Here is a 10,022-nt window from a genome sequence, read left to right on the forward strand (position 1 = left end):
CAAAAATTTGGACGCTTTCTACCTGTGGAACAGGTGGCCGCGTGTGTTCCGCCTCGAATCTTATCGGTGCTCGTAGAAAACCGGGCGGAAGGCGACCCGGTAACCCAGTTTCTCGTCGTGCTACGAAAAATCGTTTCTTCGTACACATTCCTTCTCTTCATCGTCCACCCGTGTTCCTCTTCAATTTTTCTCTCTCCGCGTCGTTGCTCCTCGAGCTGAATGCAAACGCGCCTCTAACATCTCACCGATTCTCTCATCTGCTTTCACTTCGAATCGGCGACGATTCTTCTTTCGAATTTCGTGCCGACAAATTGTTGAACCATACATCAATATAATCGGAGAAAGTTACATTTTTGGAAACTTGCCCCTCTACGCCTCCTTTTGACTCGAACTTGTGCTCTTTCTTCTCCATTTTCGTCCGATCGATCGTGCTTCTGCATCTCTTCCGTGTTTTAATTTTTAATCGGTGATCGAAAATTAAAGATTAATATTTGATCTTTAATCGCGCTAGAAATTTGTCGTTCGAATATACTGTTATACTTTTACGTGTTGTTTTATAAGTGGTTAATGCTAAGCCGATATCGATACATCCATTTCAATTTCCGGAAACGTTTCTCTATTTAATCAATATTCTATTTGTTACCAAACACCGGCCTCTTGATTTTATTGCCTCGAGAGTAGGTCTTAACATTCGACTTTCTAATCATGAAAGGTATTTGATTTTCACGAAAACGAAGTCTAAAATGTCTAAAATAATTTCATTCTTAATTTCCGACATACTTTTACACCCTCCCCTATTCATTATCACAAATATCTTATAAATCTATACATATATATAAAATTAGAAGAAATTTGTCTGATATAATATTGAGATAAACTACTTAACGAAAATACCATTGATCTAAAGTTAGTTTTATTATTTAAAAACCAACATTCCTAAAATCTCGCAATTTCTTTTATCTTTATTATGCAGTTATAACGAATATCTGATAAATTAATATTTTAACAGTTTCGTCAAATAAATTTTAATAAAAATTTATTTACATGTATATATATATTGTTTTTCAGATATTCCAAATAAATTTATTTTAAATAGTTTCAACTTATTTGTTAATTAATTTGTCAAAAAAAAAAATGCATAACCATGAGTCTTTGCGTTTTAAAACCATTTATTCGATTTTGGATCCTCCAAAATTATTAATAGTTCTGAATATTTTTATTCTCTTTCACCTTACTTTAAATTGTTTCAAAGTTTTCGAGATTAAATAATATTCCTTAACCCAGCAAATTAAATTCATCACGACAAATTCATGATAGATCGAAACAAAATTTAGGAGAAATATCCAAGGATTAAAGAAACGTCAAAATCAGCTCGTTCTCGTTCGCCACACCGCGTTCTTCCGTCTTACGTGGCGAAACATGTTTTTAACGGACGACTGACCCATATAACGAATAATCGAATAAATTTCGCGGACGAAGATAAAGAAAAGAAGGGAAAAAAGAAAGAAAAAAAGAAAGACGGAAGATATACTGTACGTTATACGTGGACTCCGTATTACAAGTACGTGCACAGAGGGGACGTTGGTATTGGGCACCTGTTACGGTGGAAGGAATACCGTTAGGAAGTCGTGTCAGCGGCAGGTACCGGCCTACAGGTACACGCATACATCTTACCAGGGCTCTCTGTCGCAAAAATCAAGCCGCTTCGACACCAGGACCCGATGTCGAGACGCTGTGCTGCTATTCGAATCGCTACACGGTTTCAGATGGCGTGTACCTGTTCCGCTAATTCGATGTCTGTCATCCGATTAGAATTATCCGTTGCGTATCTGCGTGATGTATTGCCAACTTGTGTATTGGGGAAGGATTAAGGACGATAATTATTGCATATAAAAAATAAGAAATTTCTTTTTATATAATTATAATTATATAAATGATAGGATGTATTGCTGTTACGTAATACATGTATCAGGGGTGAGATTAATTAATTGAAACTGTGGACGATGATGCATGATTCAATCGCATATTTCGTTAGATAAATCATTTTATTTTTTTAAGCGAATATAAAAAATGAAAAGGAAATTGGAGAATCATAAATGATATATCATCGATAATATTTATGATAATAAATTACCATGTATAATAGGAAAAAGTTATATAAGAAAAAGTATAGAGAATGTGGAATTACGGACTAATGATATATTTTAGTTTTATTTTTTAAGGTATATATGGATATAATTATTAGAAAATGCGAGAAAATAAGGGTATCGTAATAACAAAATATATTATTTAAGAATGTATTTTATATAAATGAAATATCTTTCTTTTATTTATCGATTCATTGTAATTCGATGTATAATATTATATATTATAATAATATTATAATATTACTATAATTAAAAAAGATTAGATGTTTCAAATGAACGAAGTAAAAAAAACTTGAACTTATAATTCATGATTCAAATTATTAAGCAAGGAAGTTTTTAATGTTTATTATTTAAAATGAGTCTTTACCGATTATTTACGACTCGAAACGAGTTTTTAATCTAATGAATTAGATTGTTTTGGATTTTTTTTTTTTGGTTAAAGATTAGAATCTAGCTCATGCGCAGAGAGAATATCTAGATTTTTTAGTAAAGTCACATTGAACAAATTCCTAATTAGTTCCTAATTTTTTAAAATTCATATTTTTTTAAGATTTGACGTCGGTATAATATTACTATGTTTCTTAATTTAAATTAGATAAATAATCGATTCGATGAATTTTATTTGAATCGATGAATATCGAATTATTGTGAAATATTCTCAAATCTGGTTAAATCTGGTGAAAATTCTAATTTCAAAATACGTTCTTCCTTTCCAGTTTACATTAGTTATCCACAGTTTAAAATATTCGTTCTTCCTGTCTAATTTGTTTTTGTATTAGTTATCTACAACTTGAATAAGATAAATTTAAATATTACGATTGAGAATATGTCCAAGAATCGAATAACTGTTTTTTCGTTCAAGACAAATCGTGAATGAAACTAATTTGACTGATTTACAACTTCGATACGAAATAATTACACGATTTTTCACGTGGTTATGCGATGTTTTCTAAATGTGCCACTGACCGACTAAAGCAACTTATCACCGATCTTACTTTTTATGGGGACTCGCTATTAATCTTTCTTGGATTTTCGGCTCCATTTAATCTTCTTACTATAGCGTATAGTGTCCATTATACAACGACCTTAATAAATGTCTATATACATGCTACATCGTGTATTTTAAATTGTACTTGAAATGTACAACAACATAAATTATACTCGAACAAATTTTCCTCGAATAATTAATAAAAGCGAATATCGAAGGATAAGATTAAAGATGCATTACCGTTCTGATGGAAAAAAACGAATATGAAAATAGAGTGTTGATTTACCAACAATGGGCCATAATACCTATCTTTTCCTCTATCATTGGTGTTTTACTGGCCATATAGGAACCCGTTTCGCAACAGGTGTCTCGAGGACATGGCTCGATCACGATTTCCACGTTCGTATCTCCATATAAGCGGCGCTTCTGGCTTGTTCGCGATCTGGCACACTTTGCTCACGATCCGTGGCTCTCTGTATCGCCTCTCGCGCGTTGATGCATCGCGTGAAACTATCCCGTGCTCGCAAGATTCCGGCCGCTGATTAAGACGATTAATTTATCGTCGGCCACATTCGGTAGCCGCTTTATTCTTGATATGTTACTTCGAAGATACTTCTGGCACAAGCTTTAGCTGAATGATAGAGTCGAACGAAAAGCGATAAATATGTTTTATAGATTCTTTTTATTTTTTGTTTTTTCCTTTTTTAAATGTCGCGTGGGAAATGTCTTTTCATCGCAATGTATTTGCAAACTTTCGTGCCAATAATCTTAAAGTTTTTTTTTTAAATTGTAAATGTATATTTTAATTCTAATTAAAAAAAGGCAAAGGTGTCAGAAATCTCGAATTTTAGATATTATGTGCTATTTGTGATGAAAAAAGTTATCTAAAATTTTGAATTGATTAAATTTTTGAGAAATTTTAATCGATCATAATTTTTCATGAATGAAGGAATAAAATGCCAACATAAATAGAAACTGTACAAATGTCAGCTATTTATTTATTTCACTATTCGTACCAATTCGACTCCCTTCCATCATCGAGTAACGAACCACTTTCTCGTTTAATCCATTACCAATAGGAGAACGATCGAGAAAAATGAATCAAAACGATACACGAGAACGGTGCAACGATCTCTTCTCAGAAGCCAAGGATCGTCGATGATATTCAGAGGAACCTCGGGCACTTTGCCTTTTAACTTTTACCCATTGCAGCATTCCACGAGATTACGCAAAACGACAACTCTCGAAAGGCTGATTTCCATGAGGAGCCTTCCATTCTCCTCGTGTCCCCTTGCTATTAACCGTCATCGCGATATCCCGCTGACGACGATGATAACGACGACGATTGACGAGTATACGTCATACCGAGAGTATACTCGATGAATTGGCATGGAAATTGACCTCGTGGAAGGTCAACAAAATGGGAATAAAGTTCCGCATTCTCGGCCCACAGCCCGAGGCAACTGTTAGCCTCACTCCTCTTTCGGCCTCTTCCGCCTTCCTCCTGCCTTTTCCATCTTCCAACCTTTCCGATCTTCCGCAAAACAACCGAGAAAAAGACATATCGATCTTCTCCTCGAACTTTCTTCATCTTTCGTGCAAAAGAAAGAGCCACCACGATCCTCTTTTTCCTCTCTCCTCTTCTTTTTTACAACGAGTTTACGACGACGGAGGTATTTGTATGCAAAAGAAAAATATATTTATCTCTTACTTTTTGATTTCGCGTATCACAATAATTTTGGATTTTTGTTGTTTGTTTGCAGGATAATCGAAATAATTTGAGATAAGAGATTTTCATTTTAATAATTAATTCTAATTAGTTGATGGAAGAAATTAAAATTAGGTATAATTAAATGTGAAACGAACCATTTCAAAATCATTCCATTCCTATTGAAACTTAATAAATAATAAAAAAATTTACGTCAGAACATACGTTCGATTATTGATAAATAATTACCGATAAATATCTCTTCTCCACGGTTCGAGTAGCTCTCTAAAACGATTCGTGGTTTGTTTCAGACGATGATTGGGGAGCGCCAGCAGAAGAGAATGATTATTTACCGGAAACAGAAACGACTGGAACGAGTCTAACGTTGCCAAGATTAGCCAGAAGCCCCGAAAGATTGAGCAGCCAGGTGAACAGAGGTGTTTCGCCGAGTTGCAATCGAAGTCGCAGGGCACCGGAGTTCAGACAACGGTCGCCTAGCCCTCAGTATCAGCCTAGAATCAATCCTTGCGAGGTGTCCAGTCCCAGAGAGAGATTCCAAGATGCCAAGGAGATGTTCCGAGCCATGGAGAGAGAGGCCATTGCAAGGCCTGTTCTTTCTCGACAGAGAGATGTGGAAAGTCATCCTGTTCACAGGTACGGTTTTAAATGTTTCTGCAACGTATTGATTTTCTTTTCGCATTCCCATTAAATTTATTATACTATAAAATTGTACACAAAGCTGTAATTTCACCGCGTATAAACCTACTTACCAAATTTAAATCTTGGTTAAGGATATGTATATATAGATAATTTATTTCAATTTATCCATTTAGAGATATTTAATTTGTTTATATAAATAAAAATATAAATGGAGCGAGTGCTGGGAAATTAGTTTATTTTCGTCTTAGAAAATAATTCTAAAAAAAAATTTACGATGTTATTTCGTAATGCAATAAGAAAATAATACTTGAAATAACGTGGTTTGAAAAGTATCGTGTACCTCGTGCGAAAATATATGAAATAAAATAATTTGAAAATTGCTCGAGTCTCCGATGCAAGTGCCAGAAAATGGCACTCGATGTCTCTCTCTCCTTGAAAACAATCCGGTTAGAAAGCCTTGAAATTGAAAAGAACCCGATATATCATCGATAAAAAGTAAAAAGTCAAGGTATGCGCGGAGTGGATCGAAAACAGCTTTCAGTACCACAACCGTCATTATGGTAAGCGTCGATCTTAACAAGTTCTGGGTATTCGTTTTCTAATCCAGAGAATCTGCACCGATCCCATTGTAAGAGAGGACCGTTCCCTGCCGCTTCTCATTTTCTCTCGAGCCGACCAGAAAGACTAGTTTTAAAAGGCCACGCGGTTGCCTTTGCTTTTTCCCTGGCTGACATTCGTTTTGGGCCAGCAATCACCGGTGTCGATCTCGAGTAAAAGCTGTCCAACCAGCTGGAGGAACGGTCTCGAACCACGAAATACTCGAAAAGTCGACGTAGTTATTTCGTGGATACACGGTTCCATTGATGCCAATCGACAGCTTCTCTCGTTCAGAACACGAGGTCGACATCTCAATGCCTTTGCTCCACTTGATTTCTATGAAAAATTGTCTTGTTACTCTGAACCTGTTTAAAATTCTATTCTTAAAGATTATGGTAGAACGTTCGAACAAGTTGATGAACGTTCCTGTCGATTTATTTTGCGAGAAGCAGCTGTCAGAACTGGTACGTGGCAAGTGGAACAAATTCGGAAGTGGCACGTGGTACTTTTCCAACCTCTTTCAAATTTGTCTGCAAATTTGCAGAAAATCTTTTCTTTAATTTCACATTTATTAATTTTCATTCGACGTTCAACGCCTGAAATCAACGAAATATGAAACACAGAAAAATTAAAAAATTAGGAAACTTCCTCATTAAGAAATTTGAAAAAAAAAGTTTTCTTATTTAAAAAATTTCCAAAAAATTTCCTTGTTACCATTTTTAATTTCAGCATTTATGTATATAAAAAAATCAGCAATTAGATTATATTTCTTTCTATTTTTCTATCTTCTATACACGATCCCCTGCATTTCTAGGATTAAAATTCCCGTTAACTCGATTTTGATCAACATCGATACTAATTTATCGTGAATTTCTTTGTACCAACAGGGTTGAGTCAGGCAGACAGAGCCACGAGGAACAACCGAGTCGTCAACATCCGGCGAGCAACAGTTCAACAACTGGCCACGAACATTTGATCAGACGGAATCATTCGGAGGTATCGGAACGGGAGAATGATGTTTCTTACAGAGCTCGACCGCGGCCACGAACCCATCATTATGCGATGGAACGACCAGCGGAGCAAGAGGTCTCGAGGCCTCGGCCGAGAAGCTTCTACGAAAATCCAACGGTTGGAAGAGACTTCCGAGAGCAAAGAAACGTCGCTGATCCGAGAGAAGTAATGACCATTGATTCCACGATTTCTCTTTCCGATCATCGTCACATTCTGTTCCTTCACATTTCTGCCTTCAAATCCTACAATGTAGTCGAGAAATTAGGTTTAACTCTCAAAGTATTTTTTAAAAGATATTTTACCGATATTTGATAGATATTTGATCATCTAATTTTTAGAGATCGATTATCGTAATTACGTCATTTTGATTATTTCTTGCTCCAAGATTTTCAATTCTGGCAAGGTTGAAGAAATTTTTCCTCGAATTAAGTTTGGGAGATTTAACTTCCTATTACATTAATTTCGTTATTTAAATTTCAAATTTACGAATCTACTTCAACATCTTCAGTTTTACGAAGATTCCGAGTATTAGTTAATTGACATCTTTGGGTTTCCACTTTCTAAAAGATAGATTTTGTAAGAAATTACTAATAGCTTCTCAACGTTCGATGACGAAAAGTGGATGGATTTTCACTTTTGCTGGTATCTTGTTTGCTCGTGAATCTGTTCCTTTCAGGATGGCAATATAAACAAGCAAATATAAACGTAACTAACCATTCGCAAATAATGTGTAACTGTAACAGTTACTTAAAATTATTCGATTGAAGGATTTTCTACTTTACATATATAATACATATGCTTCAGCCTTATTTTGTATCGATTCTTATAGAATTCTGATATCAAACTTCAATATTATGAATTTTATATTTCATGATACTTCATTTTAATCTTTCAATCATCTATTTTATAATCTAATCACAAGTATATTGCTTTTCTAATATTATCTTCAAATTCTTTACAAATATCTATTGAATTATATGACCGCATTATAAATTAATCTATTCATTTCTTCTTTTTATTTTTACATCTTTATGTTAAATTCATATCACCTTACATGCTTTTACCAATATATATGATTAAACCAGTAATATATATATATAATTTCTTCAATCGAAGAATTTATCTTCTATTAAATTATTAATATCCTTATTTTTCTTTTTTGCCCACAGGTTCGAGATTTCCGTGACCGCGCGCACATGAAGGAAATACGCGAGAAAGTACGCGCCAGGGCAACCACGTACCAAGAACTCTCTGAACACGAGAGATATCCAGGTTTAGACCGTGACAGCGCGAGACCACCCTTGGAAATCGTGCCCACCCCGGGTCGATATCGACACAGCTACGCAGAACCCCCCAGACTTGGTTTGGCGGCTCTCCATCCGTACTGAGTCGATTGACTCGTTGTTAACTAATAAATTATTTAATTAATCCGACCGTATCGTTATCGTACCATTCTCTAAATGGCTGTCTAGCGTCCTCGACGATATTTTATGCGTCGAATAATTAAGGGGAGCAAATGAAAATCTGAAAAAGACGAATTTTACAAAATCTATTTTACAAATTATGCTTTGTTCGTTATGGAAATTCAATTGCTAAGTAAGAGCAAACTTAGATCTAGATATTGATATTATTACAAGTGTATACAAACGTCATTTATAAATCATATAATTTTTTCACATTCTTTAATTTAATCGAAGTTCAAGTATCTTCATCTTCATCGTTACATTCTTCGATATTATCTGAACACTTTTTCAATTCAATCGTTGCTGTGATAATTTTCACTGCTACATTGTAATTCTTTCGAAAATAAGTTGACGTATCGAAATAGAAAATGAAATAAATTTCATTACAAGAGATATTAATAATTTTGAAGCTTTTGTCTCTTTGTCATTATATAGGGTTTCATTTGCCCCGCTTTTATAAATTCTAAATTTTAAAAGGATTTTTTCGAGCAGTCAAAGACGATGATTTTTGTATTCGTCGTTTCATAGATCTCGATTATCCAAGCTGTGGGTCTTTCGTTGATCTCTGATCCTAACTTATATGCACTATATTGATATCCACGCTGGATGCCAGATTAACGATAATGATAGGAACAAGTAACAAGCACAGTAATATTGACAATAACAGAAATAATAATAACTTTAATAACAATAAAGATTGGCATTATTTTTCTTTATCCTCTTTATGGATCCTTTAGTTTAAAGTCTCCAATTAAGGAATTAGTTGAGGTAATATTTTAAAATAAATATTTATTAATCTAATGACGTTTTAGATGCAATATTTTTATTTTATATAAAAATAATTAAATAGATTTTATTTTCAGATGAGATAGTATTTTATAACAAATATTTATTGATAATATTCAATTTCTGAATTACATCATTATTCGTATAAATTAATTTATGAATTCTATTTAAAAAACAATTGAAGCAATATTTTAAGATAAACATTTATTATGCTACCAATGTTTTAGATGCAGTTTAATAGCAGTTTCTATTTTTATTGTTCAAACAAAAATAAATATTTGAAGATAATTATAAAGAATGGTGAGGAGAAAGATTTATTTAATAATTCATGACGCATCATTTGGGAAAAAAGTTTCCAAATATATACATATATTCAAATAAATCTTGAAAGACCATGAAATAAATATTTCATGGAGACAGAATCCATTTCTTGATGTGCACGATAACACTCGAATTGCACTCGGATTCTCGTTTTCCTTTGTGTCTCTATTGTCTTTTGTTACGCCTCCTTCTTCCAATAGCTACATAATTGCCACGAATTATCTTAGCGCAATACTTTTCTATCTAATATACCGTTATAATTTTTTCTTATCGTTTGAATTAGAAAGTATTTCCTGTTGTTTTAATTTTAGAGAAGGTTATTGAAGAAGGTTATTGATCCT

The 10,022-nt window shown here is 33.8% G+C and overlaps 1 protein-coding gene across 1 annotated transcript in view; it reads left to right on the forward strand.

Annotated features, from left to right (window-relative positions):
• LOC102674495 overlaps positions 1–8,545 on the forward strand; it is a 24,190-nt gene extending 15,645 nt beyond the window's left edge. The window contains exons 6-8 of the mRNA XM_006617971.2: positions 5,155–5,497; positions 6,988–7,276; positions 8,281–8,545. Coding sequence (XP_006618034.1) covers positions 5,155–5,497; positions 6,988–7,276; positions 8,281–8,499 — 851 coding nt within the window. The 3' untranslated portion in view covers positions 8,500–8,545. The remainder of the gene's footprint in view (positions 1–5,154; positions 5,498–6,987; positions 7,277–8,280) is intronic.
• Positions 8,546–10,022: the final 1,477 nt, after the last annotated feature.

This window comes from Apis dorsata, unplaced genomic scaffold (genome assembly GCF_000469605.1).
Source record: "Apis dorsata unplaced genomic scaffold, Apis dorsata 1.3 scaffold_332, whole genome shotgun sequence".
Lineage (NCBI taxonomy): Eukaryota > Metazoa > Arthropoda > Insecta > Hymenoptera > Apidae > Apis > Apis dorsata.